The sequence below is a fragment of the Asterias rubens genome, chromosome 20, assembly GCF_902459465.1.
Source record: "Asterias rubens chromosome 20, eAstRub1.3, whole genome shotgun sequence".
Classification (NCBI taxonomy): domain Eukaryota; kingdom Metazoa; phylum Echinodermata; class Asteroidea; order Forcipulatida; family Asteriidae; genus Asterias; species Asterias rubens.
In genome coordinates, this window is record NC_047081.1 from 9,797,225 (window position 1) to 9,816,196 (window position 18,972).

At 38.1% G+C, this 18,972-nt stretch overlaps 3 protein-coding genes across 4 annotated transcripts; 1 reads left to right on the forward strand and 2 right to left on the reverse strand.

The window, feature by feature from the left end:
* Positions 1 to 1,970: 1,970 nt before the first annotated feature.
* LOC117304074 (spermatogenesis-associated protein 5-like protein 1) lies at positions 1,971 to 8,279 on the reverse strand. 2 transcript variants are annotated; one of them, XM_033788570.1, is made up of 9 exons: positions 8,083 to 8,279; positions 6,352 to 7,560; positions 5,711 to 6,028; positions 5,109 to 5,327; positions 4,401 to 4,556; positions 3,842 to 4,051; positions 3,415 to 3,738; positions 2,812 to 2,937; positions 1,971 to 2,387 (listed from the first exon to the last, which is right to left on the reverse strand). In XM_033788570.1, the coding sequence occupies exons 2-9, from the start codon at positions 7,558 to 7,560 to the stop codon at positions 2,232 to 2,234; spliced, it is 2,718 nt and encodes a 905-aa protein (XP_033644461.1). In that variant the 5' UTR covers positions 8,083 to 8,279; the 3' UTR covers positions 1,971 to 2,231. The 2 variants fall into 2 exon arrangements, with proteins under 2 accessions (XP_033644461.1, XP_033644460.1); XM_033788569.1 differs by having other exon boundaries at positions 8,073 to 8,279.
* A 138-nt stretch (positions 8,280 to 8,417) lies between these two features.
* Positions 8,418 to 10,348, forward strand: LOC117304130 (39S ribosomal protein L54, mitochondrial-like). Its single transcript, XM_033788632.1, has 2 exons — positions 8,418 to 8,588; positions 9,804 to 10,348. Exons 1-2 carry the CDS (start codon positions 8,420 to 8,422, stop codon positions 10,076 to 10,078), a joined length of 444 nt encoding a protein of 147 aa, XP_033644523.1. The 5' UTR covers positions 8,418 to 8,419; the 3' UTR covers positions 10,079 to 10,348.
* A 2,173-nt stretch (positions 10,349 to 12,521) lies between these two features.
* Positions 12,522 to 18,844, reverse strand: LOC117303609 (methylthioribose kinase-like). Its single transcript, XM_033787823.1, has 8 exons — positions 18,022 to 18,844; positions 16,874 to 16,999; positions 16,260 to 16,389; positions 15,194 to 15,365; positions 14,465 to 14,702; positions 13,980 to 14,136; positions 13,269 to 13,371; positions 12,522 to 12,752 (listed from the first exon to the last, which is right to left on the reverse strand). Exons 1-8 carry the CDS (start codon positions 18,109 to 18,111, stop codon positions 12,596 to 12,598), a joined length of 1,173 nt encoding a protein of 390 aa, XP_033643714.1. The 5' UTR covers positions 18,112 to 18,844; the 3' UTR covers positions 12,522 to 12,595.
* Between the last annotated feature and the right edge of the window lie 128 nt (positions 18,845 to 18,972).

The window sequence follows — 18,972 nt, forward strand, 5'->3', positions numbered from 1 at the left end:
ACCTTAGCTGTCGGTTAAGCATTTGTGGACCTCGTCTCACTCAACAGCAGTTATGAATCACATTGATTTAACTGGATATTTTGTTGTTATTTAAAGAAAGAGTTTCTCTTGTTGTCTCTCCGCTTCACCTTTGACCTTGACCGTATTTTTTAACTACAAGTTTCTTGCATTGCAATTACAGTGTTGTCTCATTTGACTGCCTGTATATTGTTTTCTTGTATCAATGGCCAAATAAATACCACAATAATAATATTAACGACAATTATAAAGAGATTAATTGATTTTGCATCATGTAAATTTGATTCGCCCTCATGTGGTCAAAGATACTAAGATTTTTTATATATTTATCTGCTCTAAAAAATGTTGCATTGGGAAAGGATGACGGCATATTATTCAAAGGAATGTTACGAGTACATGTGCCAACCTTTAAAGGCAGTGGACACTATTGGTAATTACTCAAAATAATTACTAGCATAAAACCTTTCTTGGTGACAAGTAATGGGGAGAGGTTGGTGGTATAAAACATTGTGAGAAACAGCTTAAGTGCCATAGTTTTGGAGAAAGAAGTAATTTTCCACGAATTTTATTTCGAGACCTCAAGTTTAGAACTTGAGGTCTCGAAATCAACCATCTAAACGCACATAACTTCATGTGACAAGGGTGTTTTCTTCTTTCATTAACTCGCAACTTTGATGACCGATTGAGCTCAAATTTTCACAGGTTTGTTATTTTATGCATATGTTGAGATACACCAACTGTGAAGGCTAGTCTTTGACAATTACCAATAGTGTCCACTGCCTTTAAACAATTTTTGCCAATATAGCTGTGGGTTTTGTTATTCTAAGCGGGTCGCTTTTATTTACTTTTTGGCGTACAAAAGAGACGATTTTGAGAAGTCTATTTCGATAATTTGTATAATTTGTATAAAATTGTTGTGCTAAGCAGCTCTATGAAATTGGGCCCTGATGTTCAAACACCTTGTGCAAAATAAACACTGCTTCAGAAATGTATAATTCTGAAGGCCGGTTCATACTTCCTTGGTTTCCACTGCTTACACAGCGCGAGAAGTCTAAGCCGGAGCTGGGGAGACGGAGCTCTTGGGATCATGCTTCGGTACAGGGGAAAAAACAGTTGTGATAAAAATGACACAGTTTTTGAAAATGCTTCAGATTTGGTTAAGGTGAAGGTTAAGGTGACGGTGGTAAACATTTTATTGTATTCATTTATAATTACTGAACAAATTGAAATAATGACGATCAAATTTAATTCAGATTTTAGTAATAACATTTCAAACTGTTTATTTCCATTCACGAAACCCGAGAGTTTGTACTAGAAGTTGATTGTTTTCAAATAATAAAACGGACCAAAGCACAAAATGAAATTCAGCGTCTTTGTGATATTTTGTATGCAAATTAAGTTGTTGCTTCTTTGACGTGTCTGTCAACAGAGAAATGAAATTTACATGTTCAGTGCATTTAAAATAGAAACTAATTTGACAGCCATTTGCGGTCACTATCGGCAGGTTCGTACAAGTTGCTCTCAGAGGTTGAGTTTTTAACAGAGTCGCGTGGCTAGGAGGACTAGTGCACCAGACTCAATTTTTTGGTGTATTTATACTGAGCAAGACACTCATCTATTATTGGGTGCGTTCGTTTAGCTTCCCTGGGTCTACCCCGGTTTGCCCCAATACATTTGAATAGCTCTGACAGGGCTCACCCCGGTCAGCCCCCAGTGCCCTGCTTGTGGAGTGGTCACTTGGGGGTGACCTAAGGTGCATGTCGTCACCACGAGAGGGCGAGTGTGATTGTTCGATTAGCTCTTGTCAGGGGCTCACCCGAGTGAGCACCGCGGGGTAGACCCAGGGAAGCTAAACGAACGCACCCATAGTTTCATCCTTCAGATGTGATGTGGAGCTGTTGGTCCTTCGTGTTGTGTAGTGCCAGCATAAGAACCCAGTACTTTTATCGTTCCTAGTATTCTTTATCTCCAATGCAAATTTAACATCTATTATGATTATGAATCATAATTGATTTGTGCAATTCACAATCATCGACGTTAACCCAATGCTTTTATGAGAGATATTGGTGTTCATTTCCCCTATGGGAGGTTGGAAATTATGGGAACCTTATCCAAACAAACTCGAACAAGATGCTTTTTGATGCCCATAGATGACACCCAAAAATAAAGCGCTATACAAGAACCCAGCAATATCATCAACATGTTTCAATTGATCAACTGGCATCTGACTCTGTTTTACCATATCTAGCCACTAGTTCATCAGTTAGAGAGGGACGGCACCAGTCTAAGGCACTTATAAAGTGTTTTTGTTGTACGAAGCAGGAGTCCACATTGTCCAAGCCGTGCTCCTCAAGCGCCAAGAGGCCAGCCTTTAAGACAAAAAATAGAAAATGAAAAAAAAAGGTCTTAAAAGTATGTAGAAGATATGGAGGTATTGTGGGATATGTTTTGGAAGTATGATTTGATTATTTACATGTATAAACATATAACATGGATTCAGGGTGGACACCTCGGATAAAGAAAAAATGTCATAGTTTTTGTTTTGACCTCTTTTTTCTCTTAAGTTCTGCATCATTGAATTTTGGGAAAGCAATATATTCACGTGTGCCATCATCTTTTGATGCAAGCGAGAGTTCCATTGCTTGCTTCATAAAGCCCATGCATAGTAGACCATTATACGTGCACATTGATATTTGGCCTACACTGTTGCCCATGGCATGGCGCATTATAAATATACACTATTAGTGTGTAATGCACTATGTACAAACAAAGTCTATTTCTTATAATAGTTACCTCTCTACAAAGCCCTTCTAAATCTGCTCCCGTGTACATATGAGTAACGTCAGCTAGATCCTCAAGACACACGCCTTCATCTAGTGGCATACGCTGTGTGTACACAGACAATATCTCCAGTCTTCCCTATAGGTAAAAACAATTTCAGAATCATTTCATTTATTCATTTCATTTCACTTTATTCTGGTTGTAAAGCCAAGGACTCGCACAAAAACGAACTTCAATGATGAGAGGAGACATGGAAGGAAGTTTCAGTTTTAGATGTTGGAGGAAAACCCACACGATCAATTAGGGACTGATTTGGAATTACAAAGAGTTAACATCATGTGACAACCTTGTTCATATTAAATTTTGTGGGGGCTTGAAAATAACTCCATTGTGTCCCGTAATGAACGTCAAATAACATCAACACGAGTAGTCACAAATTCGATTTAAAACAAAAGCAGGATTTGAAAAGTAGGATTTGAGTAAAACTAAGATCATACTGATGGAAACGTTGAGTCGTTAACCACTGATCTTTTCAGAACAAACAGTACTCAAAAGAGATTTACACCAAGTGCTACCGCAAACCTCACTTTACAACAAAAGTGTTTTATAACTTACTTGTTTATCGGGTGGTGGTACGTAGATCAAGCAGTCGAAGCGCCCAGGCCTAAGCAATGCTCCATCAATCAAATCGATCCTGTTACTAGCACCAACAACTAGCACCCTTGGTGTATTCATCTCCGCTTTACCATCACCAGCCCCGCCCTCAGTGGGTGTGTCCTCACCGGGCGGGACACCTATGCCATCCATCTCTACTAGGAGGCAGGAAAGGAGGCGCTCTGATTGGCCGCGCCCTTTTTCGGTGCCACGCCCACCTATCAAGGAGTCTAACTCATCCAGGAAGACAATGGCGGGCGTCGTCAACCTCGCCTTCCGGAAGACCTGAGTTGGGTGAAAGTCAATTTGTATCGTCATTATATCTTGAGATAATTTTTAGAATTAGTGACAAGGGTGAGCCTTGACTTTAGTTTTTCTACCGACATACCTCACTAATGATTTTCTCCGAGTTACCAACGAATGGAGAGTAGAGCTCGGCACAGCTGAGTGAGAGGAACGTTGCCTTGCACGCTGTGGCAGCAGCCTGGGCCAGCGTTGTCTTACAGCAACCAGGCGGTCCGTAGAGCAACACCCCCGATGGGCCTCGGACCCCAAGCCGAGCAAAGCTCTGCCAGTGTGTCATCGGCCACTCCACCGCCTGAAACAACAGATTGATGTTTAGGGAACATGTAAAGCTCTTGTTAATCACAGATTTTGTTGTTGATGACAAAAAGTACTATTAAGGCCAGAAATTAGAAGATAAGGGATGAATTTCACAAAGAGTTAAGATTAGTCTTATCTCGTGTTAAGACGAGTTACTCGTCCTAACTTTGGACTAGCCTTAAGTTTTTACTATCTCCTAGGACTAGACCTAAGTTTGGACGAGTCCTAACTATTTGTAAAATCGCCCCAAGATCATCCAAAAATGCACTTCTGCGAACATCACTTCTGTTTTTGTTTTTTGTTTTTTTTATGCTTCGAACATAAAAATTGAAACAGAACTATACCTGTTTGAGTTGTGACTTGACGTCTGTCAGTCCACCAATAGCATCCCACCCCACCGGCTGAAGCTCCTTCAAGATAGACCCTGCTGCTCGATGAAGGGAGGGTGTCACATGACTCAGAGAACCAATAAAATCCTCCAAAGTCACAGTAGGGCATTCCTGTATTCCATCAAATAAAACAACGTTATTTATAAATCTCATTTGTTTGTGGTATTCACTGGTTTTAGCAAAACCTTGTGAATTATGTATCCTTTTTTTTTATACAGCTACCCAACTAGAGTTCTTACAAAAGTAAGCCATTTGTATCGTTTAGAAGTGTATGCAAAAATAATAGTTTTAATTATGCCCGCATTTTCATCAGGACTCAAGTTTTCCAGAAATCATCTCTACTCCTTAAAGGCATTGAACACTATTGGTTATTACTAAAAATAATTGTTGGCATAAAAACTTACTTGGAACGAGAAAGTTTTGGGGAAAGAGGTTATTTTTCACTCAAACAATAAAAAACTTCAGCCCTGAAGCCTTTTATCAAGCATCTGAAAGCACAGGGTATTTTTTCTGTCATTATTCTTGTGCAACTTCGATGACCACTCGAGTCCAAATTGTCACAGGTTTGTTATTTTATGCATATGTTGGTATACACCAAGTGAGATTTCCGGAATTTGACAATTACCAAAGGTGTCCAGTGCCTTTAACACAGATTAGACTTACCAGTGAGTTGGACAGACCTCCGTCTGCCTGATCTTGACTGATTCGGCCTAGAGCTCTGAATATAGCCTGCTGGCACAGCGAGGCAAGATCTGCCCCGTTGTAGCCATTGCACTGCTTCGCCAACTCACTCAGATCCACATTATCTGCAAGATGCATGCCCTGACAATGGCACTCTAATATGGATGCTCTCTGTGATGTGGTAGGCATGCCTACCAAAACCTAGGAAATGAACAACACGAGTGGCTTTTGATTTCTTTTCTCTTACAGAAATAATTTGACATAAATTTCATCAAAATGATTTCATATGATGATGATTATGAAGACCGAGAACAAAACAGAAAAGGGAACACAAAAGGACTCCGTGGAGGAATTCTAAAGGCTGATGAGGTGCTCCACAAAGTTTATGGGAGTTTCTTGAATACAGGGTCGCATGCTTATTTCTTATCCGGCAATATTTTAAGGGAAGCTTTCTATCATCATTATCTTTAAACCGTGTAAGTTTGAAATAAATCTGTGGAAGTTTTTGTTTTGTGTCGTACAAAAAGTACCCAAACCCTTTAAGAAAAACTTTCTCTCATGAACTCACAAATCCTAGACTTTACCTCTTGGTCAAACCTTCCAGGTCGTCTCAGCGCTGGATCCAACGCATTAGGTCTGCTGGTTGCCCCGACAACCAGCACTTTACTCTGACCCCTGACCTCATCCATTAGCATCAGGAGCTCGGCAACGACCCGGCCCTCGTGTGTTCCTCCGTCGCCGTCCCTCTTGGGGCAGAGTACGTCCAGCTCGTCGATGAAGAGGATGCAGCGGTGGGTCTCGGCGATCGTCTTGGCCTTAACGAACACCTGGCGTAGGTTGGTCTCACTCTCTCCAGGACTTGATCCGAATATTTCTGCTCCATTGATTTGTAAGAGACACACCTGAAAAATACATTTAAAAACATCAATCATCCAAGGAAGCTAACCAAATAAATTTGATTTCAGGCCTTGAACTTCACTCTTGAGGGGGCACTCTATGACGAAAATTATTTTGGGGGTTATTTTGTGGCCTGTTCTTTGCATAATTTCACAAAGCTTTTTGGAATAATTTTGCAACATTTTTTTTTTTCACAATGTGAACCAAGCAGACATCTGCTCTAGCAATGCCAATGTCTTGGTTTGAATCCCATCCATGTGATTTGCCTGTGTTTTTTGTACAGAAGATGAAAAATCGAGATAACTTTTAAAAAATGGGTTTTAAGAACCTTGCATTGTGAAGCAACAGACTGCATCAACGACGTCTTGCCGCATCCTGGAGGTCCTCTCAACAGAATCCCGTGAGACTGCATCAGTCCGAGTCTCCCCAGTGACTCTGGATATTCAGCGGGGTACTCGATGAGTTTCTTGAGTAACGACATCGCCTCCTCAAGACCTCCGACCTTAACTCCGCGACGATTTGAATAATGCTGCGTTGATTCGGTGCTAGAGATGTTCTGAATGTGGATTTTTGTCTTCTCGGTGATCAACTGCACAAATGAACTGCCACCTGAAGGATAGGATGATGAACTATCAACATGGGGTAGCTCTGTACTATCATGTGATACCCTCGAACTCGAGACTTCATCGACTGATGTCGCTTTGGACGACAATGATGAGAGTGAAGCAGAGTGTTCCTTGGCATGAATAGTTTTCGACTTAGAGAAGTCAGAGGATGCATCTTGAATCGGCGATGAAGACGGATCTAAGGCAGGTGATGTACTCTGTTTATCAGAAGATGCTTCACTCGTAGAGTTGTTTTCAGCCCTGTTTAAGTTATCGGACAGAAGGGGTAAAGGTACGTCACCATCACCACCTACAAATGAGTTACCAGATTCTTCTTCCGCAGATTGGGTACAAGAAACACCCTTTTCTCTTTGATTTGAAGCTCGTCCCAAGCCTGTTTGATTATTCTTCTCCACTAAACACTCATCAACAGCAATGTGTAGAATCTTCGGACCTGCAAACCCGGAACTCGACTGGATCGATATCATACAACCTTTCCTAACGGCGTATCCCACCAGGAGATGCCGGAGCTGTCTAATCACGGCCTCTCTCGATGCTTGCTGAAGATGTCTTAGATTCTTAAAATCGGTGATGAGGGAAACTTTGATTCCTTGAGACGGAGGCGGCTTTGGGATCAGCTTTATGGATTCAACGGTAACGCAGTTCGTCTTTGATGTCTGGGATCTGGACTCCTCCGAGTGCACAGTTACGGTTTCTTGAACCTCTATCCAACCATCTTGAAGATCGTTCCTTAGCCACAACGAGCAGATGCTTTCATAACCGTCATGTTGGACAATACACCAGCTTCCCAGAGGTACTCCGAGCTTGTCAAGCTCGGTTGGACCAACAAAACAGCGCTGAGTGCTACTCCCCAACATTGATGTTAAATTTATTATTGACATGTCGATGCACCGATGTTGAGTCTTGACCATCTGAGAAAAAAATTAATAATCAGAGTTATATTACCTAAATCAGGCTAATAAAAATGACCACTGGGCGCTGTTGATTTTTGTTGCAAATTTATTCCTTTTCAACGAAGGAATGATTTAAATGAAGTTATTAACCCCCTGCTTAAGTTAATGCAATCAGAATCATTATGTGATGTTCTCAAAATTTTCTTGTGTTTCGATTGAAACATCATTGTAATAATAAAAAACAATTCAGTTAGTATGAAGAAGTCGTAATAGTATAATTTATTTATAAAACCAAAACCGATAAAAGTAACTATAATAAAACTAGCATATATTGTTGTCAATCTGATTTTTATTAATATCTGAAAAAGCTAAACTTATGTTGTTTATTTTTATTGATGAATATTGGTGAAAGTCACAAGTGGCAATTTCATTCACAACTCAATCAATTTAAAATTTTAGTATACAAACAGATCAGGATATTGAATATTCATAATAAAAAAAAACTTAAATATGGGGGTTTTTTTTTTTACCGCACTTCACCAGAGTTTGTTGTCTTCGAAGTAGCCCTTATTCTTAATTTGACCTGTCCTTCCTCCTGTAGACTATGAACTGATTGAAGCTATGCAAAGGCGCTTGGTCGTTATGGTTACAGATCCTCTAAATCTACATCATTGGCGGCACCTTACCTAGAGTTTGAGTTGATGAGATTACAACACTCAGTGGTCAGTCAGTGTTGTTTTGAATAATCAGTAAACACGTGTGCGGTAATATGTTAAAATCGATCTAGACTCCATGATTGCATTTTACAAGTCAAACGAAATAGGCACCAGTCTAGAGGTAAATGAGTTTCTCAAACTAAAGAGGGCGCTATTCCAAGATGGCGACTTCCATGAACAAGTTTTGTACTTTCATCATGCGACAACAAATTATCAGTAAAACAACCCTTTTCCCAAGTATTTCTCAGCGAACATGTCTGCCATATCAACATCCAGCTGGTCAAGGTGTCGTTTTCAAAATTCAGGCAGCTACATTCGCAAAGAAAGCAGGTAAAAACGTAGATTTTAAATTTAAAACATTACTACTTTTATTTAATTTTAAAGTTCAATGCGCCGTATTTTTGACCGCGTGATGGCGCTCTTAAACATATTTGTATCACTTTCTGGGGGGTATTCACCATTATTCATTCATACCCAAAACGGTTATTCATAAATACCCCAGACAGTTTCTCTACTCCTATTGGTGGAGAGCGCGTCATGTGGGGGTGTTTAAACGGTTGATAATGACCAGTGACCCCAGTGTTTATAACCGGCTAGCTTCCGCGTGTCAGGCGCGCAAGATTATCATGCGGAACGCTATTCATAGCTATTAGTAACAGCGCGTAATCTACTTCTAAGCGTGCGCATAATCTATTTCTAAGCGTGTGCGTGCACACAACCCATGTGCAACAGACTCTTCATTCACAAAGTTTTTGACAAAAATATTTCAAACCTCAAATTTTCAACTGTCAAAGTGTCTGTAATTGTATTTTTTTAACGTTTTTTAACAAAAGGGCAGTTATGAATGCGAATAAAAGAGTAATGACTCATTTTTAAATGTCAGTTTAAAACCTTGCAGGGTCGTTGCCGTGCGCATATAGCCCGAGCCTTCGGCTCGGGCCTTGATTACACGGCAATTCGACCCTGCCGGCTTTAAACGGCCGTGTAAACTGTAAGCACTCATCGCTACCCATTTATTCCCTTATTTGATTAAAGACTGGAACACATTACCCCTGGAAGTGATGAAAATAATATTCAGAGCGCTCTCGCAGTCAAAAATACGGTACATTCAAACCAAAAGTCAAAGGCAAAGCAACTATTTATCATTATTTTAATTTTTTATTCATTAATTAAAATAAGACTGAATGCAGACAATTGCAATTAATTACCCGAGTTGCAATTAAAACATGGTGTTTTTATTGTGGTTTATTTTGCATTTAATTATTTAATACTTCCAATAATTAATTCAGATATATGTCAACATTGGAACGTCCAGTTATTGTTTATTGGCAATAAATAAGGATCTGGAATTGCTTTGCTTTGTATACATAGTACTTATAATATATATAAGAACAGAAGAAGTGTTTATATTGCATTCCTCGTGTGTCTGTCAGTTCAATGCCAACATTGAACAGTCAGTTATTGGCAACAGCTTTATTTTGTGTCAAAATAAGGTCATATCAACAAGAATTAGCCTCACTTCTTCTTTCCTTCTGTCATACACAGGAAGAGGCAGGTCAGTTGAGCCCAAAGAGTTAATGCAAGTCAACACAGACGCAGAATACCTCGTGTCACACTGCTCCGGCTCCAACTACTTCAAGGAGGGGCAAGACATAAAGCTCGGACCCGATGAGGACTACCCAGACTGGCTGTGGGATCTTCACATAGGACCTCCGTTGAAGTTGGAGGAGATGTCTCAAGACTCACCTCAGTACTGGAGGAAACTACGAGAGATGCACATGAAGAGGAACAATCGACTCGCTAAGGTGAAAAAGTTTTAGGCAGGACTGATACTTCACACGGAGGCATCAAGGGCGACTGCCTCCATGCCCCCTAGTCTTTGCCTTGGTGCCCTCCTTGAAATGCTATAATAGAAATTTACAATTTCCTCATAGAGTGCACTTTACCAAGGAGAAAATGGCTTGCTGCCCTTGCCCTTTCAAAGACCGAAGCGTGCAGGCCTGTTTAGGGAATTGTTTGCCATGGATATTCAAACTTTGAAGAGATCGGTTTTGAAACATGGAGGCTCATCAGGGTGTTCTGTTGGGAAACAAAATCTGTTAACTGTTTGTGGTGTGCGGCATCAGCATCCAGGGACACCACATAATGTTGGTCTCTGTGGAGCGACTGTTTCATGGAAAAATTTGGGAGTTAGTTTTGGCGGAACTTGTAGTCATTTTACTTCTCGACTAGTCGCGCCTCAAATAGTCATGCTTCGATTCAATGTGTCTAGTCGATAGTTAAAATTGTCTCAATGTTAAAAAAAAAATTGTTTTCAAGCCACTTTAATTTTTTCCTTCATTTTTCTCTACTTTATTGATTAATCTCACCACAATAATATTGTCATATTGAACAAAACCTACCGTTACCTGAATATTAGTACCATGCACACCATTGTTTATCTGTATTATAATTCAGCCTGTCGGGCTGCTATATAGGCAGATTTTAATAAACAAATTAAAAAAATATAAACAAAGTGTCATATTACCACAATTTTTTGCCTATAGTGCAAAATCGTTCCGCCAAATGTCTGCTTGGTGAATTATATGTTATTTTATTTTTTACTAACATCACAAGGCTGGACTTCAAGCTAGTTAGCTTGGGCCGGGTGAACTAGACCACACGGCAGTGACACTCCACAAATGTTTACTAAAATACAAAAAACTTCATGCTAATGTTGAAAAGTTGACAAAATGCACATTAAAACTACAAGTTGTTCTCACACTCTTCACCATAAAAACAAAAAACAACAAAATTAACAGTCTTAAAATCAAATGAACAAAATAATAGGTTGTGGTCTATACGATACATTGTATTCTGGTTAAATATTTGTTTAAATTACTTTCATTTTAGTTACAAAAAAATAACAATATTTGCTCCATGCAATATTCATGCCCCCCAAAAATATTAAATCTATATTTTAAAGAGTGTTAAAATTAAATTACCAAATAAAATATATACATGTACTCTGGTCTAAATATAATTATGATACATTGTATACTGTTTATAAATATAAATTGTTTAAATAAATTCAATCTTTGCTCCATATATTACGCATGCTCCAAGAAAAATTGTTTATTATAAAAGTTTATATAACAATGTTAAAAAAACAAAATTACTCCAGATGGTGTAAATATAATATACATTCTATACTGATTTTTTACATATTCCAAATTACAAACCATTATCTTTGCTCTATTTAATGCACACATAAAAACGTTTTTAAGAGTAACCCTCTGAAAAGAGGGGTTGCACAGCACATTTTATGATCCAAAAGAAAAGTATGACCTACACATAGTTCTTTTGATGGAAATTTTGTACAAGTGGTTCCTTTCATCATGTTTTCACCTTAATTTCTTCTTTTTAAAGAAAATTTTCACTAAAAAAATCTCTAAATTTTGCAGACAAATTATAATAAAAAGTTCAACTTAATGTTTGCACTTTATGTTCAGGGTTGACCGATAAATGGGTTTGTAAAGTTTCTAATGACCTGTGATCTGGTATTTGTACTGATTTGGGGGAAACTGGTCTAAACCTTTTTTCAAAGTACCAAGGATTTTTTACAATTAATTCAAAGGGGCACAGTGCATTCAAGTCTCTGTGTAGAACTAATCCTTATCCCCTTTTTTGCATGCACTAAAACCTTACAGTGTTTTGAAATTAGCGAGTAGTGGTTAAAAAACAAAAATTGTCCTCTGGAAATACAACCAGCGGAACTAACAGCCTGCCATTTTGAGGAGTAAATATTTTGGTTCCTAAAAATAGCCGACCGTGTTCTGTCTTGAAACTACACCAAAAACAAACAATTTCAAGAGATACTTTTTGTGAATCTTTTCTACTCTTGCAATATTTCAGAACAAAATGTTTTCATTGTTCAAAGTAGCTTGAAAGGCAACGTGTCCCTTTAAAGGCAATGGACACTATTGGTAAGTACTCAAAATAATTATTAGCACAAAACCTTACTTGGTAACGAGTAATGGGGAAAGGTTGATGGTATAAAACATTGTGAGAAACGGCTCCCTCTGAAGTGCCATAGTTTCCGAGAAAGAAATAATTTTCCACGAATTTGATTTCGAGACCTCAGATTTAGAACTTGAGGTCTCGAAATCAACCATCTAAACGCACACAACTTCGTGTGACAAGGGTGTTTTTTTTCTTTCATTATTATCTCACAAGTTCGATGACCATTCGAGCTCAAATTTTCACAGGTTTGGTATTTTAAGCATATGTTGAGATACACCAACTGTGAAGGCTTGTCTTTGACAATTACCAATAGTGTCCACTGCCTTTATGTCTTTTTAAGATTTACTCTCTGTTTCTAAGATGATGTGAAGCAGGTCCTTGGTTGTTGTGATGTTGCAATATCTTTTGGTTAACAGAACTCCAATATTAAGACACATCTTCTCAGCTTTTGGTTTACCCTGGAGATCCTTCGACTGGGCAATTCCAATCATCCTGAAAGCAAGCCAAGAAACAATTATTAAATAAGCATTGACTGTGCAAGTCTCGCGCGTTTGTAAATTTCCAGGACCAAGTTCTGACCATGAGTTTAACGGATATGGACAACACTTTTCTTCAAATACTTTGTGGTTCATTGCTATAAACTTGCTGACTTTCCATAAAGTTCACATAGTTGCAACTGGTACCCAACTCATTTTTCATCTAGCAAAAAAATTGGCTAAGCAGTATTTTCTGCTAAACGAGTGTATGAAGTTTGGCCCTGATGTGAACAGTGATATTTTCTGCTAACAGCACAGAGTGGACCTTTGCACAGTTTCTATTTCATAAACACTGTTAACCATGCTGTCAATCTACTCGGTCATTTATGAAATATATTTTTGCTAACGCACATTTTTTCTGCTATGACAAGCTTACCCGTAAACGGCTATATTAAATATTGCTTCGATCTCTGCAAACTTCCGCTTCCTGAGTGGTACCCAACCCCCCAAAATGTTTTATATAAACTCTTACCATTTAATGATATGACATCCAGTGAAGCCTGCAGTCTGGGACACCAGCCTAGACAGGGCTTCCGTACTGAGATAGTCCCTTGCTTCAAGGAAATAAACTTCCACTGAAAGAAAATGAAGATACAAAACACTTCTTACTTAAAGGCACTGGACACTATTGGTTAATACTCAAAATAATTGTTAGCATAAAAACTGACTTGGTAATTTGCAATGGAGAGCTGTTGATAGAATCACACATTGTGAGAAACGGCTCCTTCTGAAGTAACGTAGATTATGAGAAAGGGGTCATTTCTCGCTCAAATACATGTATGGCCTGAAGCCTATTTTTAGGCATCTTAAAGTCAAACATCTTAAAGTCAAACATGTGTGCAACATGAGTATTTTTTCTTTCATTATTCTCCTGCAACTTTGATGACCAATTAAGTCCAAATGTTCACATTGTTATTTTATGCATATGTTGGGACACCAAGTAAAAATACTGGTCTTTGACAATTACCAAAGGTGTCAAGTGCCTTTAATCATCAATTCAAAAGAGGGAATTGATAATGCCATTTGATGGGCTGTGATAATACATTACAGTTGACTTTGGATTGTTTTGGTCTGCAAAACCTTCTTTCTTTTCTATATGAAGAGTTGAAGTTTCATCTCATAGTCTTTCAGGCATATCAGATACAACCTTTATGAAAACCTTGTGCTTTAAATGAATGCTCACCTGTGGTTATAATGGCCTCTCTAATTTGGTGGCAGAAGGTGGGATAGTTCTTCTCAGGATACAACAGATTAGCAGCGTAGTAAAAGAGGTAGTTAGCAAGTACGATTCCAATGTCAGCTCCTGCTGGTCCCACAGAAGCAAACTCTGCATCAATCACCTTTGACAGGAATAAACCAAGATCAAATAATTGACTCTTCTTGTAAATGAGCAATTGTATGACTTATTAGATGGCCTCAGCATTCACGATTAGACACCAACCCTCAGAAAGCTGAGAAACGATTCATGCATAATAAACACCAAGCTGGCAACGGCCAATCTCTCATCTATGATTATTGCACACATTAAGAAGCTGTGATTCAGTAACTAGACGACAGTTCTTATTATAGTCATAGTGAAATCAGCTTGTAACCTACGAACCTACAACCTTGTGATTGCAAGTCCTGCGGTATAACCACTTGACCACGGTTTTGAGTGGGCCGCATTACCTTAGGTGTGCATCCATCCACCATTACAGACCCAAGATGAAGATCTCCATGGGTAAGGCATTCTTTCTGCTCTGTGAAAATATCATTAAGTGTCCGAACCGACTCAAGAACCTCTTGGTCATCACGGACACTCCGAGCAAGGTCAGTCAACTCTGCCGAGCAGTGATTGGTCGGCTCGTTGGGGTCAATCACACCGGTAAAGGTCAAGTCGGAGTTCAGAGTCACCATTTCAGTGTTTCTGTTAAAATAAACAAATGCAAAGAACCATTAAGATTTAAAATTTAATAACTGTTTGTTGGGGGCGTTTGTTTGTTTGTTGTTTGCTAACAGTTGGGGTGTTTGTCGGGGTGTTGTTTTTTTTAATTGTTTTTTAAAATCACCTGGTTATTTTTTTCACAAGGAATTACTTTGTGATTTTAGATATTTTTGTAGCTCTTTATTTCTGTGTTGTTTTTATGGACAGATGCTGAGGAGCTTGGGTAAGGGTGTAAGTGCTTGTAACCCCTCCCCTTTTTGAATCCATTTTCTTTATTGGTGTCTCTTCTTTTATGGTGTCTTTTATGGGCATTTTTACCTGTTTTTTAATATATTTTGTTGTGGTTTTTTATTTGTTGTAGGCCTACTTTTAATGCTTACTTTTTGGTAAAGCGCTTTGAGGCTCTGTGTAAGGTACTTAATAAGTATCTATTTATTGCTTTATTATTATTACTCCATTACAAGTCACACTACCTGAATGTTGATACCATTTCTTGAAAGTCCTCTGTTGATAATGTCTTGATGTGAGTGGCACGATGTAGTCTGGCGATGAGTAGCGCGAGCTCCTTGCCGAGGGCCATGTGTAGATGACCACGACTCAATTGTGTACTCATCATTTCATAACTTCTTAGATCCTCCATGACAACTTAAAAGAATATTTAAAATGGACAAGGTTTCTGTCGGGTTCTCCTACCTAGGATTTTTTCAAAACTTTGGGGTATTTCGAACCCTGAATTGAATCAAGGTCTTTGGGAATATTTTCTACTTTGTTGTTATCTTGGTTTTAAAAGTCCTACTGTATAACATAGGGCATTTTAAACAGTTTTTATTTTGATGACTTTTGAGAATTGGATCTAAGGAGGAAATGGCATTAGACAGCTTTGGTAATGGACCCTTCCCATGAAATATGCTAATTACATTCACCCATGCGTACAGACCCTGTTCGGTTGGCAAACGCCATAGAGTTGTGCACTAAACAGACGCGCAATCGCGTCTGCGTCACGCACCCATTAGCCGTGTACAAAACAGCGCAATGTTCTCTCATTTGCCAACCAAAACGTTAGTGCGCACGCGCTATGTGCAATTTACATATTTCATGGGAAGGGTCTATTAGCTTTGTGGTGAAATTCAACACAATCTTGTACAAGTATTATGTAAAGCATTTGAGGTTCATCTTTTAAGGGTCTATTGTCAAAAACCAGTATTCCCACTGGGTATATCCCAACATATGCATAAAATAACAAACCTGTGAAAATTTTGACTCGATTGGTCAGCGAAGTTGCAAGAGAATAGTGAAAGAAAGCCAAACACCCTTGTTGCACAAATTTGTGTACTTCAGATGCCCAATAAAAGGCTTCAGGCCTGAAGTCTTTTAATGTTAGAGTGAGAAATTACCTCTTTCTCAAAAACAATGTTACTTCAGATGGAGCCGTTTCTCACAATGTTTTATACTATCAACAGCTCTCCATTGCTCAGTACCAAGTGCGCTTTTATGCTAACAATTATTTTGAGTAATTACCAATAGTGTCTACTGCCTTACCGCATTTTGTGTCCTCGTCGTAGAAGTACATTTCAGGAACTGATCCAGGGACTACCTGGTGGTATTTCCTCATGGCTAGGAATTCCACGTTGACCCTCTCGGCTCCAAGACGTTGCTCTCGACCAAGAAACTGCAAAACGTAAAACATAAATCTCCTTAAAAGTTTTTTATCTTTTGTTTTTGGCCATGCATGACCTGAATTCCTACTCACTGTGAATGAAGATGTATGTAAATAATTTACATGTAGAAGTTTCAGCTTCATTAGTTGACAACAAAAAAGTGAAAATTACAGAGCGATTTTTTCAGGAGAGTCCCGTAAATACCAGTACTGGTTATTTATAAGTATGTTGTACATGCTAAAATAATGTTCATGACATAACTTATTTCTCAAAACCTACAGCACCTCGGCAAGTAATATTTTAAGGGAAGCTTTCTACTATCATTATCTTCAAATCATGTAAGTTTAATATAAATCTATGGACATTGAAATTTTTGTATTAATGTATCTTTGATGTATTTTCATATAATGTGATGGCCCCCAAATGATCAGCTGTGCTGGATGGGTTACCTCGTTAAATATCGTTATTAATAAACTAATAAATTAGATTACACACTTTGACGAATGGAGGTGCATGCTTGATAATCACAGAGTTATCCGGCTGGTCCTGCCTTAAGAGTCGGTACACTTTGTTGAGAAAGCCACCACTTATACTTTGTACTTTACAGTCAGAGCTGAACAACTGGCAACAGAAGACAAATTAAAAACTTTTTAAATGACAGTTTAACACAAAAAAAAATTGTTTCTATAGTCTTCATTACTGAGAAGGCATACTGTTTATTTTTTGTTAATAAGAAGGGACTATAGATTTTCAAAACTGAAATTTTTGAAGTTCATTTGTTTAATTTTTCTCTACAAGAACTGAACCAGGGAGATTACAATAAATTGTATCAGGTTTCATTAGTTTTATAACATTTCTCAAATGTTTTTAGATATAACTCTGAAACAAAAATCAACAAAGCTTTTTAAAGGCAGTGGACACTATTGGTAATTACTCAAAATAATTATTAGCATAAAACCTTTCTTGGTGACGAGTAATGGGGAGAGGTTGATGGTATAAAACATTGTGAGAAACGGCTCCCTCTGAAGTGCCATAGTTTTGGGGAAAGAAGTAATTTTCCACGAATTTGATTTCTAGACCTCAGATTTAGAACTTGAGGTCTCGAAATCAACCATCTAAACGCACACAAATTTGTGTGACAAGGGTGTTTTTTTCTTTCCTTTTTCTTATTATCTCGCAAGTTCGATTACCGATTGAGCTCAAACTTTCACAGGTTTGTTATTTTATGCATGAGTTTAGATACACCAACTGTGAAGGCTAGTCTTTGACAATGTACTGTACTGAGTAGCCAGTGCTACCACACATTTGTGTATTAGGTGAAAACCCAAATTAATATACCTCATTAAATAGTTGGGATTGTTCTCGTTTAACTTTTAAAACTTGATGGCACCCAGTCTACTCGTAAATTTAAATTATTGTGGCAGTTAATGTACTTTATACAACATATTATGCGAAATACACACCTTTTTAATCATCTAAATAAATTAATTATTAGAGTTAAATTAAACCAGCAAATGAGATTTACCTTTTTGTAAAAATGAGTAAAAAATGAGTGAAATTTTTCTGGGACAGCAACAAACACTCATGATCAGGTTTGGAAATAGAAAATCTACATAAAACAAAAGGTCAATAGACCAAAATACCTGTTTCTTGCCATTATCGAAAGACATTTCCCATTTCTTTCCGAAGGTTCCATTGAGGAACTTTTGAATCGCCTCTTTGCTCATATCCATTTTAGTCAGATTCCCGAATGGTGCAAACAAACGGAGCTTTATTCACCATAAAAATCCTTGAACAATGTACATCGCAAGGAAACAGGAGGTCCACTCAAAAAATCAGCATGTATTACAACAATGACATGGGAAGTTAAGACTCGTAGGAATTATAGCAGTGTTGAACTTGAAGTGATTTGTTGCTGTGAAAAGACTTCAAACAAATTCATCCGACAAAATGCTCGTAGCTAGCTGACTACAATAGAAAATATGTTCCAAGTTTGTTTCTGACTACACACACTAAATTATCTCAGTTCTTGTAGACCATAAACGACTAACAAACTTAAGTCAAATTCCTTCAATGCATTCTAGCGTAATATTCCCACTCACTATCCAAACTGTATCCATACATTGTACATAAGTGATGATGGTGACTAATGAAGCAAAGATTTGTTTGTTTCTGACTACACACACCAAATTATCTCAGTTCTTGTAGACCATAAACGACTAACAAACTTAAGTCAAATTCCTTCAATGCATTCTAGCGTAATATTCCCACTCACTATCCAAACTGTATCCATACATTGTACATAAGTGATGATGGTGACTAATGAAGCAAAGATATTTCACAGAAGAAAATTTCTCATCGATAAAATTCCCCTCTGTTTGACGACTTAAAATTATGTTAATACCATTGTGTCTGCCTACTGGTAGATTGGTGGAAGGAAACAGGAAACACACTGCTCTGTGGTGCTGTGTGCTGTGTTGGCTAGACGATAATTGTTATATTTTCGACTTCATTTCTTTGTTTGGTAGACCAATTGTAAATGTTAGGTTTGCTAACCGATATCAAAGTCCAAGTTTGCCCCATAAAATTAGGGC

Bases quoted from the DNA above. Each gene is read 5' to 3' on its own strand.
- LOC117304074 (XM_033788570.1), bottom strand. From the start codon at position 7,560: ATGGTCAAGACTCAACATCGGTGCATCGACATGTCAATAATAAATTTA. The intron at 5,328-5,710 runs GTAAAGTCTAGG...TTCATTTCCTAG, and splicing joins CTGGAAGGTTTGACCAAGAG to GTTTTGGTAGGCATGCCTAC. The intron at 3,739-3,841 runs GTATGTCGGTAG...CACCCAACTCAG, and splicing joins CGGAGAAAATCATTAGTGAG to GTCTTCCGGAAGGCGAGGTT.
- LOC117304130 (XM_033788632.1), top strand. From the start codon at position 8,420: ATGGCGACTTCCATGAACAAGTTTTGTACTTTCATCATGCGACAACAA. The intron at 8,589-9,803 runs GTAAAAACGTAG...TGTCATACACAG, and splicing joins TACATTCGCAAAGAAAGCAG to GAAGAGGCAGGTCAGTTGAG.
- LOC117303609 (XM_033787823.1), bottom strand. From the start codon at position 18,111: ATGGATATGAGCAAAGAGGCGATTCAAAAGTTCCTCAATGGAACCTTC. The intron at 17,000-18,021 runs GTATTTTGGTCT...TTCTGTTGCCAG, and splicing joins TCGATAATGGCAAGAAACAG to TTGTTCAGCTCTGACTGTAA. The intron at 13,372-13,979 runs GTGAGCATTCAT...ATTTTCTTTCAG, and splicing joins AGAGGCCATTATAACCACAG to TGGAAGTTTATTTCCTTGAA.